The sequence below is a fragment of the Pomacea canaliculata genome, linkage group LG8 (assembly GCF_003073045.1).
Source record: "Pomacea canaliculata isolate SZHN2017 linkage group LG8, ASM307304v1, whole genome shotgun sequence".
In the NCBI taxonomy this organism is placed as follows: domain Eukaryota; kingdom Metazoa; phylum Mollusca; class Gastropoda; order Architaenioglossa; family Ampullariidae; genus Pomacea; species Pomacea canaliculata.
The window spans coordinates 16716670-16735558 of NC_037597.1; the positions used below are offsets into that span (position 1 = coordinate 16716670).

The following is an 18889-nucleotide window of genomic DNA, read 5'->3' on the forward strand; positions in this document are numbered from 1 at the left end:
TCGTGCAGATAAATAGAAAGGTTGCTGGAGAACATAGAAGATTCTTATCTGAGTTACAAACATCTTCCGCTAGCAGGAACATCTGTGGCTGCAGCATCAAGACCAAACGTCTGCCACTGAACCTTGGACAGGCAGCGGTCCCAGTCGTCGAGTTCTGATGTGAAGGGAACACCACGTGAACCGTAAGCTTGTGCATGCAGAATCGTCAAGAAAGAAGCAAGTCTTCACGTGAACAAGTAACAAATGATGCAATGCACAGACTTAGGCCTCTTGAATCTAAAATGAACTGACATCTCATGAGAGGAAGAATATTAGTTTCAAGTAGACATGAGGCATAGCCAACAATCTAATCAATCTAATCAATCACTCTAATGTAAGGGCTCTCAGCTGGTTTCCAAGCTTCATGCTTCTGTGGATAAGGATACTCGTTGCAAGAAACATATCTGCCTGCGATAGGGGAGAAGAGATTTTGTTCAAGGCATGTCAGATGAGTTATATGTGGCCTGCTGCAGTTCAGGAAACAATCGATACATTCTATCCTGTGAGCGCGTATGCTTGTTCGTAAACGCATCGTTGGATACGAAGGACAGACAGACTGGCAGGCAGGCCTGCAGGCATTATTCACAAATAAAATTCTAGCGTGAAATTCATGAGGAGATGTGAATTTCTTGCACAAGCTACTACGGGCAATAAGGAAAGCGACACTGACGCAGACCTTTATTGCTGACCAAAAGGTCGATACTTTGATGTTCTTGCAATTTAGTTTTGTTATCTGCGCTATTAAAAAACCAAACAGAATTCTAGTCGTGCATCTCTCAAAACTTAAAACTCAAAACTATCTAGAGCTTGCACCGATAATACGGAGAATTCTGCGGATGAACAAGTAGCGTTTATGGCTGGTTATATAAACCGTGTGAACCGGATATGTCGGAGAGAGTGGGAGAGAGAGATGTAGGAAGACATGAAAGAGGAGGGAGAGAAAGGAGAGACAACCAATTTGAAGGAGAGAAAAAGTGAGCTGAAAGGCGTATACAAAAAGTGTCTGAGAGTTTGGATGATTCTCTAAACTGATATACGATATACGCGAACGTGCTAAGATACTGAGACGACTCCTGCTTTGGCAGGGATGTATCCTTTCCCACCGCGAGCAGCGTGACACGCTAGGCACGTGATTCGGGCTTGACGTTCACGGTAATGAGTCTCTCCGATGCCAAGATACACTTTAGAGTCCACAGGCGCATCTTTTCTGGAGATAAAAGGTCTGTTAATGAAACTGACTAGTATCTAAGAAACGTTTCACTCAAATTTTAAGTTATATTATCGCAACATTCTCTGGGAAATATACACAATCTGCCGAGGCGTTTTTCTAACATTTATATGCGGCTACGCACACATAGCTTAAAGTTATGTTTAAATCGTTGCCCGTGTGTTAGACGAACTGTATCACATAGTTAGACTGTCTTTTCAATACTGACTCCCTCGAACTGTATGAATTAACCAACATAGTCGCAAAATATAAACTGTAGGTAAGATTCTAACAAAGGGTATGCGAACGATAGTCAGTAATAATAAAAGCCTACTTACATGTAGTATCTTGGGTCTGTGACCACTGATAACTCATTAATCTCACCAACGCGCTCATATCTGTAAAAACAGTCCACATTTCTTCTGTACTCAGACCTATTAGTTAAGTGTGCATAACTAGTCACAGGCATTTTTATATTTGAATAAATTTCCGTACAGTTTTGCCGTGTAACTATTAAAGACATTTTTATTTGACGGAAAATCTTGAGTATATTGGAATAGAAATTAATAAATTTTCTCACCTGAACTCATTTCTGCAAATCTGATCACCAGAATGAAGTAGAAAAGAAAGCTTCATCTGAAAAAAGTACAGTTGTGACAAAAAGGGCACAAAGGTAAGGGACGTAGTGAGCAGAGACAGACTAAACTAATATACAATTGCCGAAAGTGTGCATTAAATACGCACGTAAAACATTAGTCTTCAAACCCGCAAAGAGAATAAAAATTTGAAAAAGAATTTCTCCTTAGGGACAGATACAGTAGGAGTGTGACGTGTGGGCGGACAACCATGGGAAGGAAGGGGCAGATGATTTATTAAAATGTACAAGAAAATTTATATTGGTCGCCATCTCTATGAATGCAACTCACAGATGGCTGTAGGAACCTCAAATTGTGCAGAAAATCGTGCATTGTTTTGGCCTCTCCTAATATGATCCTCATCTCACGATGCAGCTGAAATAACCATAAGATGAATCATCGAAAAAGAAAGAAAACAAACACTTCTGCGTTTAATTTTCAAAAAAAAAAAACTTTGAGAAATCGATGTAGAGCAGAAAAATGTATATGCATGACAAAGATGCTAAATGTTTGTGAAAGTAAAGCGTAGACAAAAAACATGCATATTCGATGCTTTAAAAAAAAATATGAGAAAGGTTTTAGAGATTTTTGGCTCGCTAAGGAGCAAAAACATAAGCACATTTTTCTTCTTCTTGCGGTGTCTACAAATTCACTTTATGCTTCTGCATGAATTAAAAGAAAGAAAGAAAGAAAGAAAAAGAAAGAGAAAGAAGAAAAAGTAAGAAAGAAAGGACGAATAAAGAAAGAAAACGCTTCAGAAAGAGAGTTGGAATTGGAAGCAATAAAAGAATATAAGCTGAGAGAGTCACGACCCTCGTGACACTCCTTCACATCGTGGAAGTGAAAGACTTACTACCCTTGACACAAGGCACCTCAAACAGAGAAGTGCATTTTTTTTTTTTAGATTTCAGGACCACATAAATATGAAAGTGGAAGATTTTTGCCAATTTTCATTGTATCAGTAGTTAAATATATTTAAGTCAAGAATTTTTAATTTCAGTTAAGAAAATTTGGATGTAGTTGGTCAATATTCATTTGCATGTCATAAATACAGCTTTATATACCGTTACATGAGAAAGCACATTATTTTGAAGTCCTGCATATATCACTTATTTAACACATTTTATTATTAGCTGCCCCCCCCCCCCCCCCACAACTACACACACATTGCATATGGACGATTTCGATGCTGTGATCTGTTTAAATTTTACCAAAAAGATTCAGTGCCAGTCCCAGAATGTTGCAAACTGGTTTGCAAGCGCAGTTAGGGCAACAGTATACTGACCCTTAGATGAAAGTGTACGCCTTCACATTCTTCTTTTGCTCCCTTAACTGAGATAGCTCCTTGCTCGGAAATAACAGCAACACCTCCGGTGGGAACAGCCTCCAGTCTGATGACCGTACAGCTGACTGATAAGTGTACCCCGTTACTGTCCGATGGCGTGTTAACAACAGCAAAAAAGTGGCTCTTGTCGCTCTTTTGTTGCATATCAAGAACAAATTGATTCAGTTTGACTGTTGAACCATCTGAAAAGTATAACGATCCGGAAACTAGTTTCAGCTTGTTTTCCTTTCAGTAAAATTTCGAACGCTATTTAAAACTAATTAAAATAGCAGGTTTTTTAATTTTGTCTCAAAGTTTTCGTGAAGACTTTTAAAAAAAAATCTTTTAATCAAAAGAATGTGCACCACTGTTTGATGGTTTGTTTTTTTTATTTTTGCTAATGAATGTTCTCTTGGATGATTGTTGCCTTGTATATGTGTGGTGTTTTTTCGTGTGACGTTAAATATTGCATTTTCATATATATTTTGTAAGCTTGGGCGTATCTATGCAGTGTGTAATAAAACGAATTAAAAATAATGTTCACAGGTTCTTCTCTTGATTAAAAGTGAAATTTTGATTTCTGTACGATTATGATTTGGATGGTTCCGACAGCTTTAGACGTTTTATTTGTTTGATTTGAAAAGTGAATGGTCTTCATACAGTGTTAATTTTTCTCATTTGATGGTTTGTTCTTCTGGAAAATGAAATCTTAGTTTGTTGTACTTTTCTTAAGAAAACAATCTGTCCATAGCAAAAAAGCACCACATAAATGACATTACCTTTTAGAAGATCAACAACTGGAAGCAGGCAGCTGGTTGACACTAAAAAAAAAAAAAAAATTCTTACAAGAGATCCTTGAAAATTTACTATTGCTGCTTCAACTGAAATTCTTGTGTATAAGTATATTTAAGCTTTGATTCTAAACAAAGCTTTGGCATTTGTGATATCGCCACTAATGATAGCTGAATTAATCCTCACCGAGCTCTGGAAGCACGGGAGTTTTGGTTCAATAAAAGTTCAACATGACTGTACCATGATTGAAACGCATGTAAGCGGTCAAACCGTAAAAGTTGTTATAAATGTTCAGTAAGCGGTGTTCGAAATCTGAGACACTACATTTGCTTGTGATCGATCATGTCAAAAATTAAACTCTAATACTGCAGAAATCGTGCCTTAACGACAGTAATTGTGTCCGTCAAACCTAGAAAAATCTGCTTTTGAGGTTGAAGACACTGTTCCGGAATAACTTCAATATTTAAAACATAATCTGTTACACTCCATCCTTTTGCCCTGCCATATATTTTCTATAGACCAAGCTGTACTTCTAAATGCTTTCTTTAAATCGCTACTGTCGTGTCAACAACACACATACTTTGTCTTGTCAATGTCCGTATTAGAACAAGAAAATTAATTTCATAAATTACTTCAAATGAATTTATTTCAAATACTTTACTTCATAATACTTAAAATTACACGTTTTACCGTAATAAGTGATCGTTTGACACACCTTTTAAAATACAAAAGTGCATATTTTCTTCTTGAATGCTTTCGCTAACTGTTATTCCCACTCCGATATAATGTTGTTTTTCTGTTTGCGATCTCTCATTCTGAAGCATGATCAACGACGTCAACTGCAAATAATAATAATACAAAAAACGCATATACATTTTTTTTTTGCAATAAGAAATATCGTCGTCGACCCTCCCTTATCCACTCTCTCACATGTGTACACACACACACACGGAGACGCATTATTAAAACATCATGCACACGACTATACTAATTCTTTGAGCAGTTTTCACATTTCAATGTATAATTCAATATATAAACAGAGAAAGATGAATGTGACCATCCTGATGCCCGAAAAAAGTTTCGGTGACAATATATGTAATTATTTCTAGTTCTATAATTTTCACCCTTCTTTTCGCTTCTCCACAAAACAAACAAACAAAAAAACAAAACAAAAACAACAACCTTGGGTCGAGAAGTGTTGTCAACCTTAAGACTGGTAACAACGGTAATTCCTTTTCCAGGTAGAAAAAAAAAAAACAGTTTTCGACCTTAACATCAACTTAAATGAGTAAAATGGGTGAAACACACAATTAAACTAATTGGAAAAAGAAGATATGTGACTCGATGCAGCATATATTGTCTGTCTGTATGTCTGCCTGCCTATCTCTCTCTTTCTGTGGCAAATATATTTACACCACTAACAGAAAAACCAGCAATAAAACAGGTTATTCCATACCTCTTTCAAAATATCAGGCAGAGTAATGTCTTCCATTGTTTATGTTCTACATGCGGTCACTCCAGCTCGTGTCGAAACAAAGTGTGCTGCAAATATCATGCAGTAATTTTGCAGATTTTGATTCCTTTGCACAGATTTAAACTATATTTTAAAAGTAATTTTAATCACTGTAAAAATGCATTGTTTAAGGCTAACTTAATATTACCTACATAGCCTTATGATGCAAAAGATCTACTGGTGTCGTCTGCTGCAACAGTCCAATCACTGTCTCGATCTTGCTCGATTTCGTACTTCTTTTTATAACCACCCTGCATACCTTTGATGACATTTCCATAATTACGAAAGCTATTTAAAATAATTTTAAAGATTTTATACCAGTTGACGGTCCATTTCATGTGTTTAGCAGATCTGTGAAATTCGCTTCTGCTTACGATGAGCAGAAACTACTCGATAAAACCAGATCGTCACGTGACATACACTTTTTAAAAAAAATCTTCCTTGCATGTCTTGCTGGAGTGGGAAGCTAATAAGATTAAAGGAGATTAAAAACTAGAAACAAAAGACTTCATAAGACGAGAAATAGTGATGATGAGACGACAAACATTATCTCGATTTGCTAACACTAGAAGTGCAATCTGTCAAACGGAGCCACTGACAAAAGAAAATGATTCATATACATAAAAATTACTAGAACTAAGAAATTTTCGAACACTCAACAAGCCTTTCAAAACATTTACCTTTCATATTTATCTGTAATCTATTTCTGATCATGTATTTTGGTACATCTTTTCTCAAAAACGGAAAATGTTAAAATACCTTTAATTTAGTATTTATAGTTTCAGTAAAATAAGAACACTTCCGTGGCAGCAAGCTCAATGCGCTTTGACCACGAACTAAATATACGTCCGTGCTTTGACATAAGCAATCAGCAATATTTGTTGCATGACAGAACTGGAAGTTTGTTGGCTTGCTGCGATTTCAGCTCGCATATGCAGCCTCACGTCTGTTCCAACTGCATGGTGCATAGAAAGAAATAATGGCGAAACCACTTGGTGTGTACTATCCATTCAGATAACGTTTAAATGATTTTTATCCCAATGCTATCGAACCATGGGTAAACACAACAAACGACGGAAACGAAAGAATCTTTCCTATTATCACCTCACAAAATCAAATGGCAGTGAAAATTGCCTTCGACCTCTTTATCTCCTCTTCATTCAAAGCTTCACATTCCCATAAACACGCAAGATTCGGCCAAGCTTTTAACATTGGCCCAAGTTTGGCCCAATCTTGCGTGTTTGCTGGGTTCAAACTAGCAATTAACGTGGTGGTCAGCAGGGGCGACCGCCCAAGGCCTTGCGCATAACGCCGGCGACGACACTTGTGCTTTCCTTACAAGTTAATTCTTGTGCCTTTTATTTAGGATGGTGATGGCTGCTGGCACGGACATCTGGTGGGCAGTTTTCTTGCGCACGTGGCACTCTGTATCGCGTGCTTGAGGGAAACTGCTGAAATTTGGTATGGAGAGGGTGTGTTTGGTGATATGCCATCTTTCTAGCTGCATGAAGGTACAAGTCAGAAAGTGGCAGCTGTGCTATACCAATAATTTTGCCTGGTGGATGATTCTGGCCAGCCTTGCCTAGTCTCTGACGAGGATGTGACCATATATCAGGCGGCGATGTTAAAGGTGAGGATTCTCTCAACAAGATACCTGTAAACAGTCTCCAGCACCCCATATATGTCCTTTGAATCTGTGGGGAGAGAGGGGTAGTGCCTGTGTGGTCGGTCCTTCAGGAATGATCATATCCACTGAGCTAGGCTTGTGTTGACATCCAAGTCTAATAGGCGCTTTACGAAAAGGTGTGGTTTGACTGTTGAAGGCGCTGAAAAAATCCGTGAACAGGACCCGAACATAAGTGCCAGAGGTGCTCAAGTGTTGTAGGATAGCATCTAAAAGAGTGATAGTGGCAGCAGACACCCTCCTACGTTGCTTGTTGGCAAACTGCAGAAGACCCAGGCGATCAGCCACAGTAGTTATCAAACTTCCCACAACTCTCTGTAAACACTTAGCCACAACAGACGTGAGAGCCACAGTTCGAAAATCTTCCAAGTCTGCAGCATTATGCTCCTTTGGCACTGGTATTATTGTTGATGTGCGCGGGTAAACTGTGAGAGTCAAAGGAAAGCTGGAAAAGACACCACCTGACTCGAAATCTTTGAGTACCTTGTCTGTCACGTTGTCAGGTCCAGGGGCTTCACGCAGGTTAACGTGAGAGAAAATTCTGACATCTCCCTCACAGATTGCAAGTTTTCTTTATTGGATTGTTATTTGATCTTTCTGTGCAGTAAGCTTGTCTTTTTGACTGGGAATCACACTATACAAGTGCACTCATTACTGTAAAGCGCTTTGAGCCCCATTGTTGGTGAAAAGCGCTTTATAAATGTGCTTATTATTAGTGTTGCTAGTTTGTTCAAGGATGTTATGGCAAAGGATAGAACATTCGAGTTGTGGTATTTTTGTAATTACGAAGATCGATTTTCATCGTTTCATGAAACAGTTGGCGAGGTGAGCAGGGTATAACTGTTTATTTCCCATACGTCATCTGCGATCGAAACTGACGCAAAATTTGGTCAGAATGATGGCAATCATACTAATGAACACTAAGCAGCTCTCTTTGTATTTCGTGTAATTGGTGCAATACATTTTTTTTAAATGTTTATCGAAAGCAGCAGACGGGAAGAAACTGTGTAATGAACAAAAATTGGGGGAGGGGTGAGAGATGGGGGGGGGGGGGAAAGATGAATGTCAATTCAATACCAAGTTTCTTAGACTCTAATCTATATTGAAAGACTTGCACACAAAGAATATACATATTTACACAGGAGTATGCACAAATGTTAACAGTTTTTACCAATGACCCTTTGTGTTCCATTCAAAGCATTAGGTTGAATTCTGAATACTTTTTGTCCTGTTTTCACGTTCTTGTCTTTTTTTAATTCTTCGTTGTCTTTGCTTATACCTTTTAAGTTGTGCAGAAGCAGATTTTTTTTTTAATGGTGCCACCAAATTCTTCCCTTGTGATTGTTTGTCAACAGCCAATGCAGTTTCAGAATGATTAACAGCACTAGCAGTTTCTGCACTGTTAGGCATTGTTCTGGAATAATTCTTTTTTGATATCTGCTGATCAAAATCTGATCCAGCATGCAAAGTACTTTTGTCTGGAATACCACTACCATCACCAATCAAATTCAAAGACATTTTTCTTTTGTAAAGAACTCTATGTGTTGCTGGTTTGTCTGAAATGTTATGACTTGGAAAAACCTTCCTTGCCGTACCTGAGGATGACAGCTTATCAGAGAGTACATCAAAGTTTTGGAGACTAGTTCCATCGCCTCTATAAACTGACTGAACAACGATTGGGCAGCACCACTTTTCAAAGGGAACTGGCTGAGGAAGCCAATTTACAGACTGTTCTGTACAAGTTCTTCTACGCCCATCAGGAAATATTCCAAGCCTTTCTTTCAATGGTCCCCAAATGTTACCTTGGTTACCTTGGATAGTTTTGATAAGAACTGTTCTTGCAGAAATAAGCTCTTTTAAAGGATAAGGTTCAAAACATCCACTAATTGTAAAAGTAGGAGGTTTCACAGTTTTTTCTTTCTTCTTTTGTGTGCAGTGGCCATTCTCATGAATCATAACCGCAGAAGTGTTGACCTGAAAAAAATTGATTACAGTGATTTCAATGCATTTAGATAGTACTAAACAAGGTGTTTTCGAAGACCTGCTACAGTTATTTTATGAGGAAGATGATGCACAAATCGTCTTCAACAAACTAAAATAAAGATGCATCAAAGAAATCTTACAAGAAAAAATCATTTTTTAATCCATTCAATGTATAATTTATATTTCAACAAGTTATAGCAAAACAACCCCAAAGCTTAATTCATGCTTTTTAGATCTAATGACATTTCAAGTAACTGAATATTTGTTAAACATTGTAACAAGGTATTCAGTAAGATCAGGCATCATGTGTAAAGACAAACCTACTTATGTGAATTTAACACATACCTGCTGGACTTGCTTCTTCAGTCCCTTTCTTTTTCCCATGACTTCAAACTGTAGTCTGTTTTGCTTTTTATGCTCTCACTCATTAAAGTCGCTTCTGTGCAACAAAACAATAATCAGCATAAAACTAATTTAAAAATTCCAAAATAAAAATCTGTTAGCCATTTTCTTCCCATTAAAATTTTTTTAATAAAGAAACTAGTCCTCAAAGCAAATGCAAATAATGGTTTAAACCCAGTGCCTAAACTTACGGAACAATTTTATTGTCTCATTTAAGAATTATATAAACACACTTTTCAGACTGTTCTCTAGTTTAATCAGCCAATATTAAAGTAAAAAGTGAAAGAAGCTTACATAAGGTAAAATACTTTATCCAAGTATTAATTTTAACAAATAAGCACTTAAACCTGAAAAGAGATGTTCTTCTACAAACATCTGCATCCATTTACAGTCATTAAAATATAGTCATTGTCTTTAAAAAGTTGCTTATAAAGTTGATTTTAGTCTTGATGAGAATTCAGGTGAAACATGGAAGAAATTCAAAAGGAAGTCATATAATAATAACAATAATTTTAAATGACTGACATTTTTATACCCTTTTATGAAACTACAATATATGAAAATAGTGTTACCATCTATGTGGAAATTGATAAATTGAATAAAATAGAATTATAAATACCATTTTACATGCTAGAAATTACAGGTAACTGAATTTTTAAAAAAATGCTGCTGCAATGATTGGAAGCATGTAGTATATTATGAAGTCTATGTCTGTACCAAATAAAATTGACTGAAGACATGGTACAGTGGATAAATAGCAACTGGAAACAGAATGGGTGGGTAGGTGGAGGGGGGATGGGTCACAGCAGTGATAAATGAAAGTGTCATAACTGAAGCAGTGTCCATGACCAGGCCTGAAAATATCTTGACAGCTATCCATGTAAATTTGATTTTGTTTTTTTACATTGATTTATATAATGTACATGCAAGATAATTTATTCCTATCGTGTTTTTCTGTACTGAATAATAAACAGATTTTAAAAGAGCACAGAAGTCAAACAGAACGTAAAAGAATGTGGAGGAAATTTTTTCCGATGACCGAGTAAGGAACAGTGCACAACATTGTTTTCCCAAATCTGGGTGAATTCCCCTCTTCAATTTTAAAACATGCCTACAAGCATTATTATTAACAGAAAGAAGCCAAAATGCACTATTTATTCTATCACATAAGGTATGATTCTGATTTTTGATAGGACAAAAGATTTTCTTGAAAGCTGTAGGGAAAGATGCCATGCAATTAAAAGATGATCTATGGACTGCTGTGCCAAGAGATGATGGTAGAACCCACCTGTTCCTGGCTTTGTTGCAAGAGTTACAGGCAAAGACCAAGAAGGTGGTATTCTCTGTGGAATCCACGTATTCTCTGTATCATCTTGTCTTGAATCTGTAATGGTGTTACTCTGTGAAATACCATATTTCGTTTTTATCTGTTTCCAAAATCGAGAGTTTTCAACAGTATGCATGAGAAGGATTCTTGCTGCCATCACCTCATGCTCAGGGTAAGGATCTGATGGGTTATCAGTTAAAAAACTCATCTGCAAAAACAAACAAAAACAGAACAAATAAATCCAAAAAAAAGTAAGTCTCTGAAATCCCTACCTCATCATATATCCTTAGACAGGAAACACTTTTGGCAGTCAAGTCGCATGAGCAAAAATAAGAATGAATCACAATCTGCAGCAATGCTGTCACACAGACCATGAGTATGCAGCTTTCCAGAACTGGTTCAGTGCCAAGTTGGTAATGACACTGGAAAAAAGATAATAAACTATTATCAAGACCACAGATGTAAGGGCATTAGAATACTAAATTCTTTTTCATTCTTGCATAAGATATAGAACAAGTTTCACCAGGCAAAACAGGTTGTATACAGATACCATTAAAAACTTTATTCAGTGAAGTTACTAGTATGAAGAACAAACCAAAACTTGATGCTGAAAAGAAATATTGTGCAGAAATATTCTATACTTCAGTTTAATATTAGCAGCTGGCAATAGAACTTGGGCTGCATCAGTAAATCACAAGTCAGGCTAAGTTAAAGGCCAACTTAAGTCTAATATATATAATTAAGCTAAAAGATTAAACGTCAACATTATCCTTTACCACAAAACTTTGCATTTTTCTACATTAATTTTTTCTTAAATAAAGCAAGTAAGGTGACTAAATTTTCTTAATTTTCACATCCTTTAGAAGAGTTAGGGGAGTCTTTTGACATTTTGACGATGAAAGTGTGACCTCATATGATATGTTTACGAATGTTTCGCCGAGGAAAATAAAATTCAAAAAACAAGCCGTAAAGATGTGTCAGTAACGATATTCAGGGCGACTGCTATATTCTCACAGCAGACGCGTTTTTTGTGTTAATTTAGTTAAACGAATGGGTCTGATTAAACTCGGAAGAAGCTGTATCAGACTTCTTTTTTTAATAAACTAAAGGCAGATCTAAAGAAATTCCACATAAATAACTAGCTGAATCAAATTTTAACAGTATTTAATATTTTAACACCATACCAGGAAACATTTTGACACGACCCCTCCACCAACGAAATGAGCAGATCGATAAATCGCAGTATGCTCGTAGGAAAAAAAACACCTTGAATACTGTAATAAACTTACTGTAGAGTGTATACGTGTGTGATTATTCGTTATTATCAGTCGGCACGTGCCGAAACTAACACTACACATCAAAGTGAGGTTTGAGGCTGAAAGAAGAATGACTATTTTAAGAACTGTACACTATGAGGATTTTAGGATAGATGGCTACTTTGACCCGAAACCACAACAATAATAAAGCTCGTTCATTAGAGGCCAATACTGGCCATAAGTTGGTTATACATTTTAATTTCGGGGGTCATGAGTTTGATGAGGCCACTCTTCACGCGAGGAGGATACGCGATAGTGAGGTGTTCCAGTATAGATAATTACTATATAGATATATGTATTACTTACTTTCTTTTTCCTTAAATACAACTATAACCTTAACGTTTCGCTTTGAAGGTCGCTGACGTCCCGCTTCCGACGTTGCTACCTTCACTGGAATGCTTAGGAGAAAAAAAAACCAACAACAAACAGTAGCCCGGAGACATCAGCCCTTCCTGACCCGCCCCCTCCAACGTCGGGTCTGAGCATCAGTAAAACAGCAATGAAAATATGTTTTTACCATCAGACAGGATCTTTTTACCGGTTTACTTCTCTAGTCAGTGTGTTGCCTACCACTAAATATTGTTAGTTTTCTTATGTTGCATGCCATCTTTATTGTACATGTAGCGTTTAAAATTATTTTTCAAATAAGTTTCTTTCCCACTTTATGAGAACCTTTTTCATCCACACAAGACGCAATTCTTGATTCCTTTAGCTTTTCATTCTCTGAGAGAACTTTTTTATTTCTTGGCAGAGGCAAGAAACAAAGAGTAAGGAATAACTGCATGAAACACACACACACTTGTAACATACTCTATGAAAGGCAAGCACTTGAATGAAATGCATCTGGCATCCACTTGCGCACGCTCATGTGAATTTCACATCTCTTTCTGTAATGATGACAAAACTCACATATCTATGCACATTTTACCAGAATGTCACACTTGCAAAAACAAGTGCCTCAACTTCTAAAAATGACAAAACGATCTAAGCCAGATTCTCAACCATTTTTGCGACTGTACCCCCAAAAGGTGAAGGTATGTCTGCGGGTACCCCTCATGTGTAAGTTTGCACATAAAAGTATTTATTTTCATAATGGCATGCACTTATTTATGTCGCTGTGAAACCCTTGCTGTACCCCTAGTGGTACATGTACCACTGGTTGAGAACCGCTTATCTAAACTGCACCCTTGTCATTTGATTTTGCATCAAGGGATCACTTTGACACCACAAATTAAACAAATTTACTAATATTAAATTCATTCCGTACATCATACCTCAAAGACCTCAACAAAAATATCACTTGATTGAAGGCCAACACCAGAGAAAATTTTTAGGGTCAACTATCAACATATCTTCATAATTCTGCTGTGGATGTCATTAAACAAGCTACACCAATGGTATTACTTTTGAATGTGAAGTCAATTTATCATATGCTTTTACAGAAACAAATTTATTTTTGTAACAAATTGGTTGAAGATTTTTAAAACATATACACAGCCTTTAGTTTTGTTTTCTGCGTGGGCTGGCTTTCAAGAACAATCAAGATTCATGCACAAACTGAGTAATGGATAGCACTGTACAAGCCATCAATGCTGCTGTTCTAATTGCAGACATGACACACTCCAGACTGTCAAGCATGAGGTTTTCAAAACAAGAGTGTTTTCCAATAAGATGTGGTCTTCTGTGACATTCACCAGCTATTAACTGATGATGTGCTTGAATGTTCCTACCACTTCCAGATAAAGGTTGCAGGTTTAAGGCAGACCCATCTGATTTCACTATAAGCCCACATTTGCAAGAAAAGCATTTTGTCTGCAAAGAACTGGTGGAATCAGGCAGGTCTTGCCAAAGATGCCAGTTTTCACAATCAATCCAACAGTCTTTGATATCAGGCACTAAAATTCGAGCCACAGCTTCAAAACTCTGGGCATATGATTCTGCAGCAGCCATCAGCTGTGCCCTGGAAATGTGAAGCTTGTGTCCCATTTCCTCTTCTTTTTCTAAAACCTATGAACAAAAGACAAAGCAAGACATCAGGACACATAATTATTGTGAAAGACCTGCTGGATACATGTATGACTAAACAGAGTCAAGCAACATAATGACAAAGGGAGAGAAGGATAGAAATATCATTCTCATGTTTATGGATATTTTTGTTTGAATCCTACCCTACACTTGCGACCCTATGTTCCTCGAGGAGTAACAAAGACTAAACTATCCTAAACTAGAAGAACCACAATGAAGTGCTTGTCACTGGCACACACTGGCCATAAGGGTGATAAGGTAACATGATTATTCATCCTGCGCCTGTCCTTTTTCCTCAGAAGATTTGTATGTAAGTGTGCTCTGGTTTTAAGCACATGGATTCATGGTTTAAAGCACATGCATGTCAATAAAATACACCATGCTGTCTATGCTTTCATCTAAACTTCAGTTATCACCAAGCAGTCTTGATTTCATCAATCATCACATCTTAACACCTTTGTTTGTTTGTTTGTTTTTTTAACAATGTAAACAGTGTCAACACTTTCTCAGAACACAGTTTAGAAAATATTTCTGGAACAAACACAAAGAACTGAACAAATATATTATTTGATAGTATTACCAGATGCCTGACAAAGCTCGCCATATGAATCTGCCAGCATCCACCGCCACAAAGCAGGACAGGCTTCTTCAGCACCTCATAAAGACTATGCACTACTGACTTGGTAACAGACTGCAACATTTAATGATAACCATTTATAAATTGTAAGATTGGATAGGGTGTATTGCAGTCTATATTCTAAAAATAAAAACAATCCTTTTCAACTGATGTTTAAAAAAAAAGCTAAGCCTATATTTTAATTACGTTTTGTTGTTTATTATGCACTTCTTTACTCCCTCCACACTGTGGAATGAAGATTTGAAACGAAGTGCTTTGCATAAGAATAAAATGAGAAAACTTTGGTCAGATGTTTGAATCTTTACAAACAGTTCTTAAACAAATTCACAAACTGCATCATCAGGGTTTATTTGCCATGGTAAAGCAAACATAATTCAGATTAAACCTGCTCTTCTAAAATTTAGTATATGGTAAAAGAAAAAAAAAACCCAAAATACAGAAACAAAATTAGTAACAGGTAAGATTTTGGGAGATAAAATTCTGCATGGCATGATTCATGGTTTATGTGAAACAATATACTGGAATCAGTAAGGAAGGAAAAAATGAACCAACCGTAAGTTCTGCAAGCTGTTCATCCCAAGCAGCACAAAGAAGTAGAGTGCACACAAAACTGTTGGTCTGCCTCAAATATAAATAACTTTTGTTCTGGACTATGCGATGATCTGCACTGTTGAGAAAACCAATGTATTCCTCTGATGGTGAAACTAATACTGAAGTTACTGCTGTAGCTCCTGCAAACCAAATAAGGTAATGAGGAAATCATAATGGTGAGGAAAAGAAAAATCTTCAAATACACATCACATGAATTCCCAGTGAGGGTTGTAACCTCATCGTAAATTAACCCTCCCACTTTCACTTCTGCCCATAATCCTATCCAAAATACTCAGTGGGCTACCACCTGGGCAACTGAGATAATGTATTCACTTGTTGATAACTTTTAATCTATCAAGGTACAGAAATCATTATGTTTAGTGCAGGTAAATTTTCAAAGATGCAGGCACATATGTACACATAAGCATAATACAACAAAGTGACGATGACATTGTAAAAAAGAAGGAATGTCAAGAATAGTGTGTCACTGGCAAGGAGACACAAGGCTTTCAGTCATTGCCAAGCCTGACAACAAAGGAGTTATCTTCAAAGGGACATTTTATCTTCACGAATCCTCCTCCAAGAAAAGACACTCTATCTTTACCTTGGCCCAGTCCTACACTTCTTCTCCACTGTGTATTCTGCTCAAGACCATTTCACTTACCATTAACCAGACAAATATGGGTAAATGTTTGACCAATTGTGACAAAGTTTTCATCCAACCGGTACGAAAAATACTTATACATGATTCTGAGTTCATGTACACTAAGTACATTGAGGATTCAGTTAAGGAGAGTCTATATTAAGAGCTTGTATACACTAATGACATTATGTGCCATTGCACACAAACCTATACCTGTCAGATCCAGAACATAGGGCATGAGCTGGAGTCCTATACGATCAACAAAGATGATCCCTCTCTGCCGCAGATAGGATTTCACCTTCGGGTGGATAACCTTTTGGCATAACAGCAGCCCCACATTTCTTTCTACGAGCGAGTCAACGAAGGCAATCATCTTGCTCACAATGTGATCAGCAGCAGACTGGATCAATTCCATGCTACCCTCGTACCTTGCATTTAATGTCTCCTCAGCATCTCCCGACATTGAAATGCTCACAACAGCTGTTTTAATAACATTTCCCACAGTTGTTGTGGCAAAAACAGGATTCAATTTTTGTTCGCCATGAAGTGCTGATAGTTCTGAAAACTCTATTAACAATCCTTCTAATACTTCAGTCAACATAATGTCTGATTTAAGAAAATGAAGAACAAAAATCCTGTCTGAGCTAAATGTTTTGGGCACATCAGGTACAGAGTTCAGAAAAGCTCTAAGTATTACCATACAAAAGTGATGTAAAGAAACTCCCCTCAAATCACATACTGGTTTGGTGGAGACTATGCCTCTTATAAAGGCCAACATAACACTAACATTTGATGTGTCTACATTCACTCTGACTGGGCAGGCATCAGAAGCAATATAATCATTGACGCAGTTCACAAGTATTTCATAAGCCTTTCTCACATACTTTCTCTCCACATTTGGAATGTCAAGTGCATTTTTAATAAGATGCAGACACAAGGTGCCTGTCAAAAGGCCACCATCATAATGATTATTCAAGTGTTCCTGGATATTATGAACAATAAGACACAAACATGGGCGAGAGAATGACACAGACTGAAGTAGGCGAGTGGAGCAGGATGTCAGCATCAAAGGCCCTCCTATGCAATTTTGAATGGTTTTGATACGGCCATGGCGGTCCCATGCAAGAAGACAGGAGATAACAGAAATTATGGAGTGCAGCAAGCAATGAAGGGTCGTCTAGTGTCTGATGATGGAGATGGAGCTGTGAGCTATGCTGTTGAGATCCCATGGCAATACATCACCTGAAATAAAACCAAGAAACTAAATCCCACTCATGCTCTGGTGCACTATTTAGAAGAGCACTGTTCTCTTTACAAAATTAATGGTGAAATGGTGTTTGCAAGCCCGAAAGCTGCCTTTCTACAGATCTTTTTCTCCTTTATGAAATCCAGCATAGACACTATGTGTCTACAAGTACTTGCATGCACTCAAGTGGATGCATTTAAAAACATTATGAACAAAGCAAGTGGTTTTGAATAACAGCTCTCAGTGACAACTTCTTGCATATCACGAAAATGTTACTTTATAATGATCTCTCTGGGTTTTACTTTTTAGAAGTACCTCATTCTTGATTTTACTGGTAGGTTTTGCCAAGATCCACATAATCATAATATGTGTAATATTTTAAGTTGGTGTTCTCTTTTGTGTCCCATGTTTATTTCCCCCTTAGTCTCCTATTTTTGTTATCTCAAAAACACCTTGACCAAAATAGTACAGTAGGAAGGATTCCAACAATAAACTTACTGGCCACATTTGATAAAAATAGTCAACAAAAGGCAAATTCATGTCTTAGATGGCATTAAAATCCAGGATGGTTAATAATAGATGGTTCTATCACTGACATATATGAAGCAGCAATAATAAACATGGAACTATTAACTGTTTTTCTGAAAAAATAAGAAACCTTTCTCCAGAACTGATTACTATATTAAAACTCCTACTAATGCCCATGGAGTTTCCATGTAATTTGCTATCTTTACAAGTACACCAGCTTCTCATTATTGTTAAGCAATTATTGATTTTAAAGCAGTGAGTAAAAAAAAAAAACAAAAAAAAAAAAAAATTATTTACCCTTCTCTAGCTAAAGCAGTTTCATGAAAACTTGTAAGGTAAGACACACTTTTCCAAAGAAGTGTATTATGCTTTAAAAAATTACGAAAAGATACTATGAAAACAAATGACTGAAATATTTATATATGTGAATATAAAGGCAGAGGAAAAAAATGATTGTTTATATGTTACATTTTACCAAAATGTTCATAAATAAAAGCATCTGCAAAGAATTGAGCTACAAAAAAAAAAAAAAAATTAAGTCTACAATTGTACCCCTAAAATTAACAGCTTATTGCATGACACAGAATGAATCAAATTTCTTCTTACTTCTTTTTGTCTGTCCATGCTGCCCTCTCTCCTGATGTTGACACCTTAGGCTCAATCAAGGGATATGTTGCCAAATAGACTGCTGTAGTAATGATAAGAAATGATGCAAATTTGTTTTGATATGCCCAGACTGCAGCTCGTTTCAAGAAATGAGGTTTAGGTTCTTTCACCATCATGATTGCAAGAAGACCTGAAATAAATGCAGTGACAGTTTTATTTCATTTTCTGTTTGCACAGAATCTGAAGTTTAAGCTTGTGCTGTTAAAATATACAAAGCATTAAACTATATACTATTACTAGTTACATATTTCTTAATTTAATTTTGAATCTGATATAAAATTGAGTGACCTCACTGGATTTTTGACTACTATGGTAGTAAGTGAGGCATCAA

General features: G+C 36.7%; 2 protein-coding genes across 10 annotated transcripts in view; both read right to left on the reverse strand.

Annotated features, from left to right (window-relative positions):
• LOC112570012 overlaps positions 1–12313 on the reverse strand; it is a 30405-nt gene extending 18092 nt beyond the window's left edge. For 2 of the 9 annotated variants that reach the window (XR_003100568.1, XR_003100569.1), the window contains exons 1-13: positions 12196–12299; positions 11278–11328; positions 10868–11114; positions 9523–9616; positions 5454–9168; positions 4713–4836; positions 3985–4026; positions 3167–3408; positions 2173–2256; positions 1827–1882; positions 1585–1644; positions 1143–1246; positions 62–154 (exon numbers count right to left, since the gene is read on the reverse strand). Coding sequence is in view for 7 of the 9 variants with exons in the window: in XM_025248173.1 (XP_025103958.1) it covers positions 62–154; positions 1143–1246; positions 1585–1644; positions 1827–1882; positions 2173–2256; positions 3167–3408; positions 3985–4026; positions 4713–4836; positions 5454–5489 (841 nt within the window). In the remaining 2 variants the exon portion in view is untranslated. Of the gene's footprint in view, positions 1–61; positions 155–1142; positions 1247–1584; positions 1645–1826; positions 1883–2172; positions 2257–3166; positions 3409–3984; positions 4027–4712; positions 4837–5453; positions 9169–9522; positions 9617–10867; positions 11115–11178; positions 11329–12090 lie in introns of all 9 variants that reach the window. The other 7 variants (XM_025248173.1, XM_025248174.1, XM_025248175.1 and 4 more) reach the window with 7 other exon arrangements.
• A 612-nt stretch (positions 12314–12925) lies between these two features.
• LOC112570011 (McKusick-Kaufman/Bardet-Biedl syndromes putative chaperonin-like) lies at positions 12926–18683 on the reverse strand. The gene is made up of 5 exons (XM_025248172.1): positions 18499–18683; positions 16332–17360; positions 15437–15615; positions 14828–14938; positions 12926–14229 (listed from the first exon to the last, which is right to left on the reverse strand). The coding sequence occupies exons 2-5, from the start codon at positions 17182–17184 to the stop codon at positions 13762–13764; spliced, it is 1611 nt and encodes a 536-aa protein (XP_025103957.1). The 5' UTR covers positions 17185–17360; positions 18499–18683; the 3' UTR covers positions 12926–13761.
• Between the last annotated feature and the right edge of the window lie 206 nt (positions 18684–18889).